General features: G+C 28.4%; 1 protein-coding gene across 1 annotated transcript in view; it reads left to right on the top strand.

The window, feature by feature from the left end:
* Nucleotides 1-6413: 6413 nt before the first annotated feature.
* Nucleotides 6414-22717, top strand: part of LOC132920611 (cationic amino acid transporter 3-like) — a 30271-nt gene continuing 13967 nt past the window's right edge. Inside the window, exon 1 of the mRNA XM_060983115.1 lies at nt 6414-6923. Within this exon, the coding sequence (XP_060839098.1) occupies nt 6900-6923 (24 nt within the window). The 5' untranslated portion in view covers nt 6414-6899. The remainder of the gene's footprint in view (nt 6924-22717) is intronic.

The following is a 22717-nucleotide window of genomic DNA, read 5'->3' as shown; positions in this document are numbered from 1 at the left end:
GCGGTTAATAATTATTGTCCAATATCGACATGCGGTCGGAAGACAACGCTGTCAATATTATTGAAACAATTAAACGTTAAAAGATTTTGTGGGTTCTACACTGACGAAATAACCAATTTTAAAGTTTATCCGAAAAGACTGGAAAACTGTATGCAAATAATAATATTATGTATGCAAAATACAGGACGTGTAACAGTAAATAAGCTATAACGTCATAATGAAAATTAAGTTTTAGACTATACCGAGAAAAAAATTGGTTTATCGTCAACTTTAATATCGATATCATACAACGATTTAGATACAATAAATATACTTTTATAATTACATATAGATATTATTTTAAACACAAACTTCTAATGTACGGTAATATTTGTATTCAAAACAAAATACATGTCAAGGGTACAAAGTTATAAAGCTGCTGTCCTGTTCTACGACCAAACACAGCCCCCGTAAATATAAAGATACATTTGTGACACATAACAATTTATGTAATACCTACATAATACTATGTTTTTGACACTTCTTCATATTTTATAACAGTTGATAATATTGAAAAGTTCTTTTTTATTTACGTAGCTATTTTTTTTTTATTTTTTTATTTTTATTTAAAAAAGACATTTTACTCAAAAAATGTATAGTGTACAAATAAAAATAATACAATATATAAATCAGAATATCTAATACATTCGATATCGATAAAAACATTCAAATTATTATTTATCTATAAATATCTAAATGATATATCTTCATCCCAAGTGTACAAAATAGTTGTGTATAACACATACACATAATCTATAGCTAATTTAGTTTGCTATAAATAATAACCACTTAATGAAAATTATAGTAATTTTTACTGATAAGATAAACTTAACTAATTGTTTTCAATACATAATGTAATAATAGGTACATATGTTATAATAGCCGTTAATAATATATCAATTACCGTAAACTAATTTTTACCTATTTATTGCAATATTATTCAAAGTTATTTTACTATATATAAAACCTTAGTGAATAAGTTGTCAATTTAGCAATCAATTTAAATTACATTCTAGATCAAATGGTTATCAAAAACATTACACAAGAAAATATTTCCTTACATATTTTAATAATGCATTATTTTGTTGAATTGATAATCAACTATTAATTATCAGTTCTTTTTAAACAAACAAAATGTGTTTTTTAACAATACTGATTGGATTTGTTTTACATTGTTTTTTATTGTATTAGTGGTTTACAGTGAACATGATTCCGTCTTCTTCCACCAACATTTTAAACGATTTTACAATAGAAAGTGTTATAGTAAATAATATTTGGACTAAAACATAGAAAATATTTTTATAACAAAAACAACGAAGATGATCAAATGAGTAACTACAGAAAATTTTTTAAACTAATTTATTTTTTATTTTTTCATATAGTCATAAGAGTGACATCATAAGTCTCTGAAATACAATAGTTATACGCGAAGTATGAACTTTCAATGAAAAGGAGTATAATAATTCACTCATGTCATTATCCCCTGTGGTCTCTGGAAAATTTATTTTTTCAACATCAACTACATGGTTAGCTTAAAATTTCTTAAAGAGTGCTCTTCGATTATTTAAATATATGTGTTGATATTTATATTCGATTTACATTAAATTAAATTTTACTATTAATTTTTGTTAACCTGGAAAATTTTAATCATTACAAAACTGATAAGCGATATTCAAAACTTAAGGTACACCAATCATAGGCCGTCGATCTTAGACAGCATATAAAAATCGAAAGTGATCAGGATATTTTGCATATTGTTGAACTATTATTTGTTGAATACAAAAGTGGCGAACGCCGACACTCGATATGTTTCAAGCGCGTTCATGATTATGTTTTAATGTTTGGAATGAATATTATATTATATCTTATCATATTATTATTAATTATTATGTATAAACTTCTACCTTTTCCTATAGTTGCCTGTCAAATTTAATAATATAATATACATATTATATTATAACAGTACTTATTTCGATATTGTCAATATATAATCTTAAACGTTGATATATAAGTAATTTATGTGGACCGAAGTCGATAAAATTATAGGGATAATATTTATAACAATGATAAAAACAAATAGAAGGTAATCGTTGAAGACCGTGACAATGGTAGGTAACGAAATCCTGTAGAAAATTAAACGTGCGTGTCTCACATACGTATTCAATAGTGACGACGTTATTTGGAAAAGTCGAAATTCGCGTATTTGAAATCCAATATTATTGTGATTTAGAGCGCTTCTTAAATTGGCCACCAGCCAGAAAATTTGATAAATTTTAAAGCGAATCCGTGGTCTGCATATTTTATGAAAAAAAAAAATGAAATAACTCAAGTGATAGATACAAGAGCAGTCACAGGATAAGGATCCACAGTAAACCTTTTCCTCGCAAATCGTTTTATTATAAAAATATTAGTCACGTAATTTATTCGTATTTTCTCGTTTTCGTGTAATTTATTTTCATTCTGATATTCAGTTTCCTTAGAATATTGACTGTATGCGTTTCTCCGAAAGAAAATTAAAACGTTGTGTCATGGGGTATATCCAATTATCCAATTAGTCACTACTGGATATATTATTGTACTTGAATACTTGTCCAAATACTCACGTATTACTTGAGCGTAATTTAATAGCGTATGTTTCGAAGGTAAACTTTTTGTTGGGATTTTAAATTTGCTAAACGTTGAATTTTTAATTTTTAAACATAATTATATTATTAAATATCGTGTTTTGTGTACGCAATGTATATTATTCGAAAAAGAAAAACATACCAAAATATCGTGTAACTCGTTTATTAGGTTGAGTTATCGAAATATTATTTTTGGACAAAATTTCGTTTCTTCCGTCTCAATAACTATTGATGCACTTTGAATGATTACGCATGATGCAACATCCGAAATTGACACTAATTCATAGTCATAAGAGTGACATCAAAAGTGTCTGGAATACAATATTTATAAGCGAAGTATGAACCTTCAATGAAAAGGAGTATAATAATTCACTCATGTCGTTATCCCATGTGGAAAATTTATTTTTCATTTTTTCAACGTCGACTCTTAATGGTTAGCTTAAAATTTTCTTAAAGTATGTTTTTCGATTATTTAAATATATATCATTTTACTATTCATTTTTGTTAACCTGGAAAATGTTAATCATTACAAAGCTGATAAGCGATATTCAAAACTTAAAGTACACCAATCATATGCAGTCGATCTTAGACAGCATATAAAAATCGAAAGTGATCAGGATATTTTGCATATTGTTGAATTATTATTTGTTAAATACAAAAGTGGCGAACGCCGACACTCGATATGTTTCAAGGGCGTTCATAATTATATTTTAATGTTTAAAATGAATATTATGTTATATCTTATCATATTATGTATATACTTCTACCTTTTCCTATAGTTGCCTGTCAAATGTAATAATATAATATACATATTATTATATTATAACAGTACCTATTTCGATATTGTCAATCTAATATTAAACGCTGATATATAAGTAATTTATGTGCACCGAAGTCGATAAATTTATAAGGATATTAATTTATTAAGATCATATATTATTATATTAATATAATATGCTATTCAAATAAAAGGTCCAAAGTGTTGAAAACGAATTAAAAAATGATATAGGCATCAGTTTCACTTTTATCAATTATATGTTAATAATTTTAAGTATAGTTTAGTTATTCAAGCAAATTGCATGACATCTGCTTTCGCTTTTACGGTGGTCAGATGTTGCTTTTGTCCCTTAGAACAATTTTAAATGCGGTTAGATGGAATATGTATATTATATTTAAGTTATAAATTTTAATATAATTAAATAAAAATATATCCATTTGTGTTTAAAATAATTTTAGCAAGTATGGAATTCGTCATAATATAACTTTTGTAACGTTGCTTATGCCAGACAGACTTCCGAAAGCTTATCAAGTTCTAAGTTTGATAAAAAAGATTTAATTATTGCACGTTGGTTTTATAATTTAGTCTAAAGAATTTAAATTTTTTAAAATTGAAAATTTAATCAATAAAAGTTTACATTTTATTTATTTTAATATATATTTCGTTACTTTTTGTGTATGAACATTATACTAAATTATAACCTAACGATGAACCTCAAGTACAAGACTTGGATAAGGTTCATCGGATGGCTCATATGCGGTTAGTATCTTTAACTTTACATATTTTTAAACCAAATACGTCGTAAACACTTGTGCGCGAACTCGTGGACATATAATACCTACCGAATGGGTTTTTCAAAGAGTAAATTGCACGTCAACTATCAGCTTATGCATATCATGACGAGTGTGGCTAATATTTTTTTATTTCATGTACGTAGTTAAGTAGTATATTTTTTCGCAGTGATTACACACCATAATTCGCATAGAGTTATTATTATTTTCAAAAATGTGTTCCGTTTTTTTTCTGTATTGAAATAAATCTACTCGGCATGTTTAATTAATAATTTACGTTATTATAGTGATCAAAACACGTGTTCATGACATGTAAACACTTGTCGATGTGCATGTCTCATGTGCTATGTTAAGTAGAACATTATAAAACTAGGTATGACTGCAACTCGTTAAACAATGGGAATTAATGCATTTATGTGATTGGCAGAAACGAATAACCAAAGTGTTCAATTCTTAATTTCAGATATTGGAGTTAATATTATAATGATTGCAATAGAAATATTTTGAATTTTAAAACTTCCTAGGTATTAAATTTATATATCTATATGTTTATTATAGTTATAAACGTTGGACTAAAATGTACATTCTCTTAACTTTTTGATTCCTTTTTAGTTGTTTTATTAATTTATGGTTTTAATATTTATACGATTATAAATAGAAATATTTTGTTACATGGCATCGGTCACAATAAGGAAAGCAATTAGTATAAAAAATCAGAAAGTTACAATTCAAATTAAATAGAAACCTTTTCACTACCTATCCTGTTGTTTGAATGTTAAATATTTAAAATTATGCATAAGTTGGAATCATATTCAAACATTTTGTTGGTTTCTTTGTCTATTTCAAGTTATATCTATACTTTCGTTAGTTAATTAGTTATAACTTGGATAAAAGTGTTATTTATTTATAAATAATTTATTCGACTGTTGTTACATATTGTATCTTACATTTTTCAACGGTGTTCGTCTATGTAAAATGGTAAAATTATTTGTTTTCATTGTAATTTTTATAAATTAAAACAAATTATAATTTAGTATATTTGGAATATTTCAGTATACTAATTAAAAATAAAAGATGTCTTAATATTATCACAATATTATGATTATATAATTTCTCGGATTTTTCTTTTTGTACAATTAATATATTATTATATTAATTCCTATAAAAAATATTAAATCTTAAAATAATACAACAATTATTTATTTCGTCTGTGATTTTGTTAAATGTATAATATAATAATAGATTTTAGAAAACAATGAGATATCATAGCTTTACAAAGATAACTTTTAATTTTCTTGTAAACACTTCAGTTGGAGTAAAAACTAAAAACAAAAAAACTCCAAACTAGAAACGTCCAAAAAATGTTAAGCTTATAAATATTATTTAAGAGTTATGGCACAATATACCACTACAGTATTAATTGTACCTACTCAATTTACATAAATTAAAATATTTTTATTAAGTTCCCGTGTGTGTAAGATAGATGTCTAATTAATAATTATTTTATTTTTAATTTATATTTTTTAAATTTTCCAGACATTTAGATAAACAATTTTTTCAAGTAATATTTGTTCATTCTTAATTTTTAAAATTATTTAAATATAGCACATAGTAATTCAGTCATTGCTAATTTAATAATAATGTAGACAATTCGGGTTGGCGTAAATATAATATTTCATGTGGTAATACATAATCATATGTTTTTGTTTTTTTGTAATTAAAATTATAAATATATCAATAATGAATTCACAGTAAAAGTCCAATCCATGTACAATAAACATGGTTTGTATACGACGTGACCCAATTCTCAACAATTTAACATCACATTAAAAAGTCGGGGTTCGCGCAAAAAATTTATAAAAACATTTGTACTATAAAATATAATAATAATAACGCGTGCTTCCATAATTCGATACGTATTAACGGTCAGTTTCTTATTTTTTATAATATAAACAAATAATAATAGGAAAAAATTAAAAAAAAAAACGTTTCTCTGCACGCCAGCACTAAAATAATAATAATAATAATAATAATAATAATATCTGCATTCATAGTAGAACGGACGTGAACGCAATGCACGTGCGGCGCAACAATTTCGGTGAGTCCTTTGCTCACCTGGAGCGCTATAATAGACAGACGGCTAGCTAGGCGGGATAATAAAAACGACGAGTTCGCGTGCACGCGGCTCATAATTATTCGTTTACGGACGCGCGCGCGGTCTACCCGCGGTTAACGACGACGATCACGGACGTCATTACAGGAAAAATAAATCCCAAAACCCCTAAACGAATAATCATAATCAAATAATAATTATTATTTAAACCACGGGCTGTCCAACATCCGAATCTAAAACTATACAACAAACACGGCGATATAACGATACATCGCGCGCCGACGTCTGCTGTGATCGATCGTCGATTGTCGAACACCGCAAAAAATTTAACTAATATAAATTCGTTTTGGAATCAAAAAAAAAAAATAAATAAAAAAATAGCCGTCCGTCGAGTGCCGCAAGACCCCGCCGATTACATTAGCGCCACTGGTTCTCGCGAATCGACCGGCAGGAAGTCGTCTCGCCGTCTTCAGTCCGTCGTCATAACATCTGACCGTGAAAACGGTAAATCCGACCAATTGTGATCTACGCGCCGGATCGACGACGACGACGTCATGGACGGCTCTTGGTGGAACTCGGTATGTATATACAATTAGATATTGATATGATATGATAAACGTAAATTTTATTACAACCGAATATCAAGAAACACGATTTCGGAGTCGCGTGCACAGTAAAACGTCCAAGTACCGAACACTCTCGGCTGTGTTGATATCTTGTCCGATATTATTCAGAGGGTTAAGTTAATAAAAAAAAAGTCCACGATTCTCCTTGAAGAAAATCCTTGAGAAAAGTCACCGATAAGAAATTAATCAGGGAACTAAGGATGTACCGTAAATCGTATGACTTCGCCGCATGGTAGAGATTTTGTTTGAAAAAAATTGAATACAAAATAGATAATTCGCTCACTTTTAACCGCAAACTAATAGGAATTAAATCCCCCCACCCTTATAAATTGTATATATAATATATTTATTTATATAATAAATAGTATATAAGTTGTAAAATCCATGAATTAAAATATAAATAATATTGTTATCAAACGGTATCTCTAATATTATGTGAATTATAATCTACGTATATTATGTGCTAAAATTATAATTTTTTCTGAAAAAAAGTTTAGCCGGGGGGAACTATTTCAGATTTCTGGATCCATGCCTGATCACTACTTTGATATTATATTCTTAACTTATACACTATACATTACAATATAATCTTATAAAAAGTATATAAACAGCCTTTTTTCTTTTTTAATATTAATAATATATTGAACGAATTATTAAACTGTTGACGTATTATTTACTCGTGAGTGAGTTGTGTGTAAATATGCCATGTATTTCTCTCTCTTTATATATATATATATGTATGCATGTGTGTGTGTGTGTGTGTGTGTGTGTGTGTGTGTGTGTGTGTGTGTGTGTGTGTATTTTATATAATACATCAAGTATTAAAGATTAACTGTATTTTTTTTCGACTACATACATTACCGATAAGAGTCAAGTACGAATTTTCAATAAAATTACAAGTATCGCCAACGTTAATGTTAAGTAAACAATATTTTAAATATTTAAAAACGTTGTTTGCAATATTATAATATAGATCACCGTAAAAATCGATAAATCCGATTACTCTATTGGTCATTTAATTTTTTTAATTAATTTATAAAATGTTTAATTTTATATATATATATATCAGTCTACATTTTTTTGTAACGTATTAATTATTTTTTCTTTTGATTGTGTTTGTTTTATTTTATACTTTGTGTTCATAGTAAAAATAACGACGGCTTAAATCAATTATTTTTTTTTTATGCAAACAAACTTATATATGTTCGTGCTAGAATGTATACTAAAGTATTATTTTAAAAAGTTTATATAATAATTGACAGATCAATTATTTTTATAAAGTATTTCATACCTTGTTTTTATGTATAATAGGACTATTTTTGAAAAATAAAAAATAAAATTATCTTATTATTTCAGACGTTTTGTATTAGGAGTAGAATATGATGACATAGACGTATTATAAGATTAAGTTTGTAATCAAGGAAAACGTAAAAGCTTTTGAGTTTTCAAGTTTAGAAATTTGTTTTTACGCTAATCGTGATTGGTATTAAACAAAACATTTTCGTACGACTTGATCGAGTTGTTATTTCATACGTCACATAGTATAATAATTGTAAGCGTCGATTCGTGTATTACAAAAAAAAAAAAATTACTACATTTCTTATATTTTATATCGTACAAGTCAAGATGTAGGATTATGTACAGATTAGATATAGATACATTTGTGAGCATAAGTTGCTTATTACAGTGTGCTTAATATTATTGTTACTGGTCAGAAACACATACGAAACACGATAAACAAATTATACACCGTCGTATTATAGTAGTACTCAGTTTAATGAACCATTGATTCTGACATACAGGAGTGTTGTTTGCAATATATTTTAATCTTCAATGGTTAAATAAATATGAATTACTTAGCATTAAAGTCATAATATGGCGAATGCGTAACAAAATTATTTACAATATAAATATAATATAATATTGTATAATATTTAGATAATGATTCGACAAAAAACACTTATATTTTCCGATAAAACTGTTATGTAAAAAACACCAGTAGTATTTTCAATATTTAATAAATGATTATTTGACAGAAATTAAGGATAATATTTATTTTCCAATTCATTCGAATTGTTAAATACATTATTTTGCTTTTTAATCGCTACATATGTCTGTATATTATGTATATTGTAATATAATATATACCAGAATAGTATAGATAATAATTATTTTAATACCCCTTAAGCTTCATAAGCATTATTTGAAGAGGATGCTCGGCCAAGTTGTGTTCTTTAGTGGTCCAGAGTAAATTACTATGCATACGTAATAATCATATATATGTGATGAAGTTTTTTTTTTTTAAATAATTGCGATTTCGTGAATATTGCGCGTAAAATTAAAAACGTTTTTAACGAGATAATTCTCTATAATATACATTTTCGTACGGAATATTTGTAGACATATTTTGTTACACAATATTTTGTACATATCGTATCAGATAGAAATAATATGTTTGATTAAAATATATTATAAAAATCTACTGAAATATGTTTTGGCGATACATTCTCGACAGATTAACGGATTCAGGTATGTTCAGTTTTAGCGAAAACATGGTTATTTGTTCGTAAACAAAAAATACGTTTCTAATTTATCGAAAAATAACATTTATCATTTCAAAGTAAATTGTGAAACAATTCACTTAAATTTCACTACTCGTGCACAATTTCAAAATTATTTTGTTGCCAAAAACGGGTAACTATATTATTGAAACGTCAGTGATAGTATTCGCGAATGTTTCGTTTTGATTGTCTATATGATATGTACAAGAGATCAAAGCCGTATTTTTTTTTACGTCAAATATTCACAGCATAAAGTGAAACACGTTCACTAATTTATTTTAATTAACATATTTTTTCAAGCGAATAAGCGTCTCCTATAGCACACATAGTAACATAAGGACAAATTATTCGATCAATCGTTAGAATTTACGTTGTCGTCATCTGTATGGGTTTTATCCAAAACAAAATTATACAGAGTTTAATAGTATTTTTTTATACCCGTGAAAGTATGTATAATATTATATTTAAAGCTGGATAATTTTTGCACAATAAATCTTGTAAGTGTATATGATTAGCGTTTTCATCGAATACACATTTACACTCCGAAGCTATATAATACGACGCGTCGGACAGTAAACACGTATAACCTACTTATACCTACCCCAACCCACGTCCATATATCGTTACATGTAATGTTTGCGTCTGAAATTATAATCTACAGTAGAGCAAGTAGGTTGTATCCAAATAGAACTAATTCAGAATTAGTCAAAGTTAATTTTCGATGGCCATCGATATAAATACATTCGACAAACAGAATAATATATTAATTAATTATTATTTTCAATAATATATACTGCAATAATAATTGTACAAAAATCACTCAAAATCATCAGGATAAGTTAACTACGATTAAATAAATTGTTATAATTCTGTGTAGATAGACACAAGTTATCACTTACCACTTATTTGCTATCCGATACCTATTTAGGGAGAGAGGAGTTTTACAATGATGGTATTAGGTGTTTTAACAAAAACCACTTAACAGAAAAAATTCCCAAGCCTCGTATAATTGTCGGATATTGCTAATTAACTTTTTTTTTTTTATATGAAAGAAAAATAACATTATTCAGTAATATTTGTATAAACAGCTTAAACTTGTCTTTTTAGAATACACGCGGTTTTGTTCTAAAGTAAAATATTAAATAACTGAGATCAATGAGGGTTATAAAATATTTCTCTCTATTTTAAAGTAAAATGCGATTTGGTCGATTCAACGGCACATGGTCATTATTACAGTTGAGTGTATTTTTTATTTAAAAATAACAATAACACCAAGCGTTTTAACTAAAACTTAAATATTTATATATTTAATATATTATTATAATGACTTTTGAAATGAATAATAATATTAACCGCGATTAAATTTTCATTAAGTACAACACGATTTTCGACGTTTGATACACAATCGATGTCGATAATTGATATTATATTATGGTAGTCGGATGCATGCAGCTGTCTATATAGTTACTGGATCAATTAGACGCTTGTTTAATTTATATTTTCTCGGAGACAAATCTGCGCAGAGAAACCAAACATCAAACAGAACTTGGCCGTCATCTTCTTTTAATACAGCAATCGAATAAGTAGATATGATATTAAGTTATTATTATGTGTTCATTATATTCGTTTACTTTTACATAATATTATACTATTCTTTAAGGTAAAACTATTTGAATGGCCGTGAATAAAAACGGAATTTTATTCGTTTTCTTGGCATTAAACGTTACTATTTATAACGCGTAAAGTCTGCAAGGACGGGCGAAATCACCTTGAGCAGTACCTACGCTACTCTGCTACAGCAAGACTAGTAATTATGTAGATACTTATACTGTAGGTTAATTGATCAGTAAACAGACGAAGTTTGTTGAATTAATAAACGGACGGACGGACGATCGAAATCAGACGATACTACGAATTCAGAAACCTGTCCGATGCTATACTATTCACCTCTAAGAGGACGCCACACCCTCGTGTGTTGTCTCCGTCTTACGAACGTATACCATGGCAAATTTTCGTTCAGTAGGACCAAATTTGTGTGTTCAGCTTAAATATTAGAGTAAAATGACCTATTATCAAACTTAAAGGTGAAAATATAATCTATGTTCCCTCGTTCGTTTTTTACGATATTTTAATTTTTAAGCAAGTTGTGAGTATGTAAAATATTTTTATTTAAAAACGTTCATCATTGAATAACACTACAGCGACGTACTTTAAAATTATGCTTTTGGCGGGGAAGGGGTAAGCTGATAATTGTTTATAATATGTTTAATATAATATTGGAGAGAATCAACTTGAGAATGCTCAATAAGATCTTGTAAATCTTAATGAAATCTTTTGGGAGGGACGGGGCTGCAGACCTCATATAACTGTGTTCATATTAATATTTACATCACACATTTAGCTTTTACAAAACAATTAAAAACAATAATTTGATGTAACCATTTGATAAGACGTGTAAAATAATATATTAAAATAACAATTCATTTTAATATTTTAATCAAAACTGCTAAGAAACATTTAATTTTCAGAACATATAGTGTTTAAAAGCTGAAATAATATAAAATATTGTGTCGCTAATCGCTATAATTTTTTTTTTTTTGAGCAGTATAGCCACTATATAGATATTATACGTACTATAATTCACCGTAACAAACAATAACACACGACTATGATAAACACAAAATATAAAAACACAGCATCTGCGAATCACAATACGTGAATATATCTATTAAGGGCAATGATTATCTGGCGACTCGACGTTATTCGTTTAGGGGAAAAAAATCGAATCTCTAACGCGTAATAGAATAATATCATAGTATGTGGGATTTCAGTAAAACACTCCAGTCGACTATTATACTATATCAGACGTCGGGTGTTTGTTTTATATATATATATATATTTTTTTTTTAGTGCGTATCGTTTTGTATGTCATTATTAATGAAATTACGACCTGCGACGGCAGCTATTGTGTATAGTATACATTTTAATGACTGAGTAGTATTATAATAATATAGTATAATACGAGCGTTATTCGCGTCACTTTTCACAAAAAAAAAAAAAAAAAAACTGTGATTTGGCGATAATGGAAAAAAACCAAAGCGATTACATTGACCATAATAATATAAAATCACGATGTGCACGACACAATAATATTCAGTCATTTGAAAAACCTCGCCCTAGGCCGACGAGTAAACCTCAATAAATTATAATATTTTTATTATATAATTTTACGGGTAACCCAAGTGGCCAAGTATGATTCTGGACGTTGGAAACCGGTATTACGACAAACGATTGCAATAATTTTTTTTTTTTTAACGGTACGGTGATAAATATGAACGATATCATATAATATTATTATATTCACGTAGTAATAGTGTATCTATACACGTTCAGTTATAACAAATAGTAGGTATTCGTTGAAGACCGTGACAATGGTAGGTAACGAAAACCTATAGAAAATTAAACGCGTGCGTCTTACATACGTCTCACATAGTGGCGTTATTTGGAAAGGTCAAAATTCACGTATTTAAAATCCAATATTATTGTGATTTAGAGCGTTTCTTAAATTGGCCACCAGACAGAAAATTTGATAAATTTAAAAGCGAATCCGCGGTTTGCATATTTTTATGGAGATAATTAAAAAAAAAAAAAAAACGAAATGACTCAAGTGATAGATACGAGAGCAGTCACGGAATAAGGATCCACAATAAACCTTTTCCTCGTCAATCGTTTTATCATAAAAATATTAGTCACGTAATTTATTCGTATTTTCTCGTTTTCGCGTAATTTATTTTCATTCTGATATTCAGTTCCCTTAGAATATTGACTGTATGCGTTTCTCCGAAAGAAAATTAAAACGTTGTGTCATGGGGTGTATCCAATTATCCAATTAGTCACTACTGGATATATTATTGTACTTGAATACTTGTCCAAATACTCACGTATTACTTGAGCGTAATTTAATAGCGTATGTTTCGAAGGTAAACTTTTTGTTGGGATTTTAAATTTACTAAACGTTGAATTTTTAATTTTTAAACATAATAATATTTTTAAATATGTATCGTGTTTTGTGTACGCAATGTACATTATTCGAAAAAGAAAAACATACCAAAATATCGTGTAACTCGTTTATTAGGTTGAGTTATGGAAATTATTTTTGGACAAAATTTCGTTTCTTCCGTCTCAATAACTATTGATGCACTTTGAACGATTACGCATGATGCGACAGCCGAAATTGACACTAATTCCTCTTAAACTTTAGCGTATTGCCGTATTTGCGTATTTATTCAATTTTCGCCATAGTCAATCTTATACCTATCTCGTCAAAATGTTCTACTGTAATATTGCATAACAATATCATATCGATCGTCGCCGTCAATCTTATATAACAATATACTGGTTATTCAAAACAATATGTTCACTGTTCAGATTTTATGTCACCAGTATAAATATGTTTTAAACTTAATAATAATAATATGTTAGTATTCTAAGTGATACTCGAAGCAAATAAAATAGATTGCCAAGATATTTTTCATAAACTACGATTTTTTTTAGACTAAACATAGTTTTCATTCACTTTTTAAAATATAATATTATGTGGGAGAAAAAATAACCAGCATAATCTCATATCTGCCAACGGTTTACTGATTGTATTATACGTACTTATTTAGAGAATAAACTGGGACGCTGAGCTAATGAAAACATCGTGTGTTATTTCTTCTTTATAAAATGCCATTATCGTTATTTATTAATATAGTCATTATTATAGCGTTACAGATTTTCTCACTGCCGTCAAAGTATATAGGTAGTAATAATAACAGATAAAATAAATTGTTTTCCTAATTTTTGTACATTTCGAAATCGAAACATTCCAGTTCCTCCATTCTCCTGTTTTCGCCGATGCATAAACCATACAACGATGATGGCGATAGTATACGCAATAATAATACAACCTCATCGTTATCATTCGAGATTTAAATATAACCACTAAAGACGTACCGCCGTCAGTGACTTTACTTTACAAAATATCATATAATATTTATATGCGCGAATGGTCTTGAAAGTTCGTATACTATCGTATATTGCCACAGCCGGTTCTTGTATAAATATAAATATATGTATACCAACTGCGGCGCTTGTGTGATTGCCAAAAACAGTATGTCGTTGTCGTATGAGCATTGTCGAACGCGTGATCTGATTATTTCCTGTTTCTCGTACTAAATAGTAAATAGCTTATCGTGACAGATATCAGATATGATACAAAACACCAAAGAGTCAAAACGAGTTAGAGAGGTCGCGTTGTAAAACCGATTAACCCGTAAACAATTTTCCGTTTTTTGCACAAAACCCGTAAACCGTAAAAAATTTTAAACCAAAATTTGAAGAAACTAGGAATAAAGATATTTGTTACACGACCAAATATAAATATGTGAAATAAAAGGACTAACGAGAAATTAACTAATGGCTAATAAGCAATTTTTATCAAATGTGTTTATATAAATTATAATTAAATTCATTATCTTTAGCCTTTAGCCGTTAGACTCCCTGCGAAAAACGCTACAAAGTTCGCGTATATATCGTCGAAGTTATAGTTACCAATGTTTTACCATATAATATGGTACATTATATTATGTGATTATGTTGACTGTTATAATTGTTGTTCACGCACCAAAACACGTAGGTCAGCCGCCAGTGTTTGATAGAACGACAACGAATGATTGATGCGCGTTTACGTCGCTGCAGTTTGACCGTTAATTTTCTCTCGGTTACCTATTTGGTAGAATGGTAGCAACAGATTGAATATAATCTTAAAATGCTGACCACAATTTATTTATTTCCATTTCATAACAAAACAGATAAGTGTATCAGCATTTTTTTCGATAAGTACCGTATAGATCGTATAGTGGTATGCTTCTTTTCATTGGTAGAATATAATATGATAATATTAAATATATACACATTATACAATATACCTAGTAGAAGCCGTTAGTACGTGATTGGTTAATATGAACAAAATCTTAAGTCTTCACTAAATTTCCAAATACATTAATTATTTGTAAATATAACTATTTAATATGACATTTTGTAGTATAATAAAATTAATCAATACGTATTTATTAATAAGAGTTGATATCTGTCAATGTGACTATTAACAAGAATATTTTTAACTTTACTTGTATAATAATTATTCTATTCGTGGTATGATGAAAAACATGTTATATCAAGTTAAAAATAAAATAGAAAATTAATATATTTTATGTATAAAAAAATAAAAAACCATAGAATTATTAATTTTTTAACGAAATGTAAAATGTATTTGTGTATTATTTTCAATTTAATTTATAATGAATATTTTTAAATAATTTAACTCTTTTACACACACACACATGTGTACATATTATGCATATGTTTTTTTACAATCTATCGGTCAATGCGATTTTTATTATATATTTAATATAAATAATAAAATATTATATTTGGGCAATAAATTTAATGCACGGCCAATTCAATGAGGTTAATTACTATTACACTAAGAAGACTGAAATACATCAATCAGACCAAAATTCGTATTGTTGCTAATATTCTAAGGTATTTATTTTACCATGATCATATAGTCGCAACATTAACGCTTAAATATATAACAGAATGTTGTTACATAAAAAAAAGCCATAACACAAAATTAAGGTTTGTTCAACTTTTCAAACGATTATGTAGGTGAAAAATCTAGTTCCATTCTAGTTATTTGTAACAACTACCTGCATAATAATAATTATAATATGAATAATTATTGTCTAAAAATATACTTGTACGGTTTTCTTTTATTCGGTGCAATTATTAAATACTTAACAGTTAATAGTTATAGACTTATAGCCATTATAAGTTATAATACATATTATACTGTCGACACTCTTAAAAAAAAAAACAGGTATTTTAAATCTAATAATAAAATGTAATACATTAAAAAAGAAAAATTATTATACGATGTTAGTCATTAATTTACTATAAGTTATGTTTAAAAATATAAACCAAATTATTATATAATTACAGTTTATTAGAAGCAAAAATTTGTTTTCTTATTTTTTAAATATAATTAATTACAGAATAATTAATAAACGAATGCAATTATTATTTAGCTTAACATTTTTTTATGACTTAATAGACAACAGTTAGTAATATGTAAGTAATAAAAATTATTATAAGGTAATTTGTTATTAACGTATGTACGTATGTATTATGGGTTCGATCGTTAATACTTTTGACAGCGGTATTGTATTTTATTTTGACCTAGATATTCATAATTCAACGTTATCATATAATATGTAAGATTGTTAATAGAAATAAATGTTGTATTAAAAAAAAAAAACAAGTAAATTTCTATATTTGAGTATAAAAATATTGTGTAGATTATCATAATTCAATCGCATTTTTAAAAAATAATATAGCCTTGTGCATGTACAAAATTTTATATGAAAAATACCGGATGAAAGCCAATTCTAATCGAGTTAGTATTAATTTTAAATTTTAAAATAATAGTCAATAGTTGTACATGATAATGTATTCGTATTTTTATCGCTTCATCTGTTATTTGTATTTCTATCAACGTAAATAAATAAACATTACCACAGCAAGTCCGCTATGCGGCAGGTCATCGCCTGACCTCAAAAGAATGATTAGCAATTAAAAACGATAAACTTTACGATTTTATTTTATGTATAGGCACAAGTGAAAAAAGGCAGTGCTTAAATACCAGCCAACAACATATTGTACAGGAAATCACCATTACGCTTAGTGTTAAGACGATAACAGAAAAAACAACCCTAAACCACAATCGGTTAAATATAACGGCAGGTAAATAATGCGAAACGCGTTTTCCATACAGTTTCCGTCGCCGGCGGTTAAAATCGCGGTTGTCTTCGCCTACTCATAGCTCGCCCGCTAACCACTGTTGGTGATTAATCTCGAATATTGATGTTTTTATCTGTACACAATATACACGTTTTTTTTTTACGAGATAACACGTTTGTGTAGACGTGTAGTATATTATTATTATTATTATTATTATTATTATTGTTATCACCGATAATTAAATACGCCCGTTATCGTTCGCGCGTCGCAATTGCGCAGGTACCTATTTGTTATGAAATCAAATAATTGCCCCTTCACCACCTATCTATTCACGCCACCCACTTACTCATATTGTACACAATAATGTTATAAATTGTGGCGGACACAACTATGAGAGTATGTCGCATTGTATAATCGACTAATTAGGTTTAATACTTCTTTAAACGAACAACAAGCAACTCGACATAATTACGTACGTATATCATAAACAAGACCGGTTTAATCCACATTGAAGTATTTGATTGGCTTTTGTGAAAAATGTAAACATTTTAGCTCATGTTATTGTTTAATAGTTGTAGCACAGCTTACAATAATATTACCATCGCCTTACTAGTTTTCTCTAGCCAAGAATTGTCGGACGTGAGCAGGGACTGCAGCCAGTGCACTGACTTTTTCCTCCGCGGCATAACGGCAACAGGTGATCGGGCGGAAGTTTTTTAGAATCCATAATGACGACGTATACTGCTCAATATAAAAACATATTATTATGTGTTTAGGACATTCAGTGTAAACGTGATAATCGAACAGGTAGTAGTGTTAGCATATTATAATATCGAGTCTATATCGCTATATCCGCTCAGGACCAGAAAAGTTTCGGGCCAGGGTCAATCACTCGGGCGCCAAATGATAATAATATATTATAATAACATGAACTTTTTGGAATGCGATAGCGCATGCTTGCCAAACGTGTAACTCTAGTCATCATGACTTAGATAAAAATAATGTTTTGAGATTCAATTTGTCGGCTAACTGTATTTTATTGTGCGCCGTGGTAATATATAATAATATAGTAATAATTATTATTGTTATAATATAATAATATGTAGCCTGGTTTATATTATTATTAAATATTATGCGCAAAATTATTTGATCATTGTTAAGAATTCACGTAACGTTGTTATATCTACCTGAATAACATACAGCCATACAGGTATCATGATAAACGAGTGTATAACAGTACGGTAAAGTGTAAAGATCACCAGACTATATTTGCTGATATATTTATATGAAATGAAACCGCATTAATCGAAAATATTAAAAATCGCACCGTTTAATTTCAACATATTATAATTCCAGTGTCCGATTGTTTTTTGTAGGATAATTTAAGCCAACTTTTTCAGATTTAATAAAATCCATAAAACAACAATATCGATTACAAAATCTCATTATTTATTAATCATCATCACATATTATATATTTTTCTACGAGTAGGAAAGATAAACCAAGAGTAAATAATAAATTAATTATTTTATATGTAAACATTCAATTTCGAATTTAAGTTTTTGGTATAGTCTGAGCAAAATTTAATGACTTGATATGTTTATTCTATGACGTGTGTGAAAAGTTAGACGTCTCTTCCCGACTATATGTCCAAACACACCGGGTAATATAGTAGAAACTCAATTTGTAGGTTGATTTTTTGAATTAGTAAATTCATCGATTCGAATAAGATATGGCCAAAGTAAATGATGTGGGACTACTTCACGTTTGCACATCCACTTTGATCCAAATGTACCAGACAATAAACTTAAAATTATTTACAACTTACAATTTATGATATAGCGTTAGGATTCTGTGATTGCGTTGATTGCAATAAATCTTAAATAATTGTAGTTATATTTGTTCAAGTTGTTGTTGGTCAGCTGAAAGTTAAAATTTTGTCATTATCATAGCGATTCGTGGAATCAGTTCATTGTTAATATGAACACAATGTTATTCAAATATTGTGTATAATATATTGTACATTGACTATCAGACTGGATTTTGTATTATACGTGCGCGTTATTGATCATCTAAGAAATATCAATGATCTCTTTAAAAATATTTAAAAATATATTTCCGCGAATACTGCACATTCGGTATAATAAACACGACATCGTAATTGATTATCGCAGAAATATAAATTATATATGATATATATATAATATTATAATATATAGAACTTTTTAATACGAATTTTATAACGTTACGATATTTTATTTAATCGTTTTTAATTTACACAATCAATGTGTTTGTAATGTTTATATAACACGATAGATAACCACATTCAGTTATAATAAAGATTATAATAATATTATGCAGTCCAAAATTATAATGTACATATTATACAATAGTCAATAACAATGACTCGAATGATTTGATCGAGTTGCTTTATTTGCATTTAGCGTATTGGATTTAGCAGTTGATATATTTTTGAAAATAGCTCAACGACTAGGTAATTAAACTTTTATGATATATTTTCAGCAATCTCTGCAATTTTAATTTAAAACCGGTTGAGCATAAAATATTAACTGAATTCTATTTTTGCAACCAATGGCAACCCTATATTATAATAAGCAAAAAAATTAAATTTTTGTGTGCTAAAACGAAATTCACGTATAAGTCACCCTATAAAAAGAGAGTCGAATAACGAAGTTATTACACACTCTAATTTGGTACCAATTTGCTTAATAGTTAACGTACATTATTTTATATGTATAATATTATCGTTTATAATTACGAGTAAAATGATCAAATCAATAGGATCATTTGCAATTTAACGTATCTACAGTTATTATCACCATAGATAAATTTCGTACATGTACATTGTACTGGTACAGCGACTTGACACTGTAAGAAACATTGTTTAATGTCCCTAAATTGCGGCATTGGTGAATGTAGTTGTGCCAGTCAACAACGGTAGAGAGATATATTGTTTTAGAAAACAGTTCATTGTACTAGTTGTAATCATATTATACGTAACACATAATTAATTTCTGTAAATTCGTTCGTCTTTATAGTTTGAATAATAGTTTGTAATATTTTTTCATCTTATCGCGTATGCAGTGCATCACCAAACACCGTTTTTTTCAATTTTTTTTTATAAATTTCATATTCAGGTACTCTAACTGTTTCTAATGCATCGCATTGTTTTTGTACGTATATTTTTTGACGGAACACTGCAGTACCGGCAAAATAGTTCGATTTGTTTTACGACGATAATCTTCGCCCGGTCCATATATTATATCATATTATTATAATAATATAGTCTTCTGCTGTTTGCGCATGGTCGGTGTTGTTTATATTTTTGACATATTATACATTATATTGACTAGACGTGATAAATTGTTTGTCGCAAATCGCAATACCATTATAGGTACGGCTTGTAATAGTAGGAGCTCAAGGTCTCGAAAAATGACAACACACGCATATTATTGTATCGTTCAAGTTATCGACACATTAAATTTGAGTATTTTTTTTTTTTTTTTTGTTTCTCGTTGTATGCACAATATTGCAGTACATCACCATTATTTAGGATGTCTTCGTGCATCCAATGATGACCGTCGATCTCGCGTCAACAACATTCTCAAATTGTTTGTTGTTACCTATTTGTACATAATATTTGAATGTATAAATCGATGTTATTCACTGTATTATTACGAGATTATAACATATTGTCTAAAAGTAAAAGCTGATGTTGAAAAATAAACAATTAGAATTTGAATAAGAACCACTAAGTATTAGATCAGGTGAACTGAGACGTTGGAAGTTGGAACTCGACGAACAACTTTTACGAATTTACGATTGAGATTATTACAATAATGCATTCCATCAGTGGTAAAATAGATGAATAGCAGTTAAATAATAAATTTTCGTTTATAATATTTGTATGGAATTGTTTGAACGATAGATATTACTTACATAATGTTATAATGAGCTTTATTTTAATTGAGTGTCAAAAAACTATATCGTCTAGTTATTCAAATTTCGATGTGAAATAATAATTTTTATATCGCTTCAACTTTTAACGACGTCGTTCAGTATTTGCATGGCTGTCGATAAAATAATTTATAATATAATGTAGTGTGTGCACTTATAAATATGTTTACCTACACCAAACTCGTGTATATCAAGATCTCATACTTGTATTAGTCGATCGTATGAAATAAATAGGTTGAATTCGTCAAGACTCAAGGACATCTCTATATTCAGTACATATTCTAATGGCCTTCAACCAGAGACAACAAAACTTGGATACGAGTTACCTACATACAGCGAGCAGCGTATGTATATAAGCTTAGGAATTTTCAAAGGGAGCTAAGGAATTTTATTTCACAATAACACGTTAAGACGAAAAATTCATTGCGATCCATTAATCTATTATAAATATGTAGATTATCTCAACGCGGTTTAACGTGGGCAGATCAATGTCCGTAACGAGTGTGGAGGTGAAGTAAACCGTACATACGCGCAAATATTGTTTAATAACCTAAATGCATATAATAGATACGCACGTGTGTCTGATATAATTGTTCTGATTTGCAATTATATGATGTGAGATTATATACGTTTTGCTGAAAATTGCATCGATGTCCATGTACCGTCAGTAATCTACCAAGTAAATACGAATATAATATAGCCACACAATATTATTGATAAAATATCGACCTAACCCATTTAACGCGACAAATATTATGTTTTGAAATAAAAAAAAAAATAAAAAAATAAAATTTTCGGAATTGGATTCACATCGATCGCGAAAATAGCAAAACTGAAATATCTTATAATATCAACAAAATAATTACGTATTCCGCGTGTAATCTCGTTTTATTATTACGTGTACCCATTACGATTAACATTATAATATATTCATACAACTAATAAAATTACAGTGTCAAAATATCGTTACAATATCAGTTGTAGGTACTTATAATACCTATACCCGTATAAACGCGATAAACGTAATTATTATAATTATTACACTATACGCGTATACGGTACGACGTTACGTTAAGCCATCACGACGCGCATTGCGTTGATTGGTCTTAACAACACAACATTAAATTGCGAAAATCCAACACGCATACACCGGTCACCGCGGTGATGGTTATCGCGTTGGGGCCGACCGAAAAAGCTGTCTTCGTTTCGAGTGCAAAACTACGTCTTACCAATACCAAGTGCTTACCGACTGCCTGTGTTGTACAACTGCGCAGTAAAAAATGTTCCAAAAAAGAAAAATAATAATAATAATAATAATAAATAAATTGGTATGTGTGACTGAAAGCATAAAATAATTATACG

Source organism: Rhopalosiphum padi, chromosome 2, assembly GCF_020882245.1.
Source record: "Rhopalosiphum padi isolate XX-2018 chromosome 2, ASM2088224v1, whole genome shotgun sequence".
Taxonomy (NCBI): domain Eukaryota; kingdom Metazoa; phylum Arthropoda; class Insecta; order Hemiptera; family Aphididae; genus Rhopalosiphum; species Rhopalosiphum padi.
The sequence above is the reverse complement of the archived record's forward strand: the minus strand, read 5'-3'. Positions and strand labels throughout refer to the sequence as shown.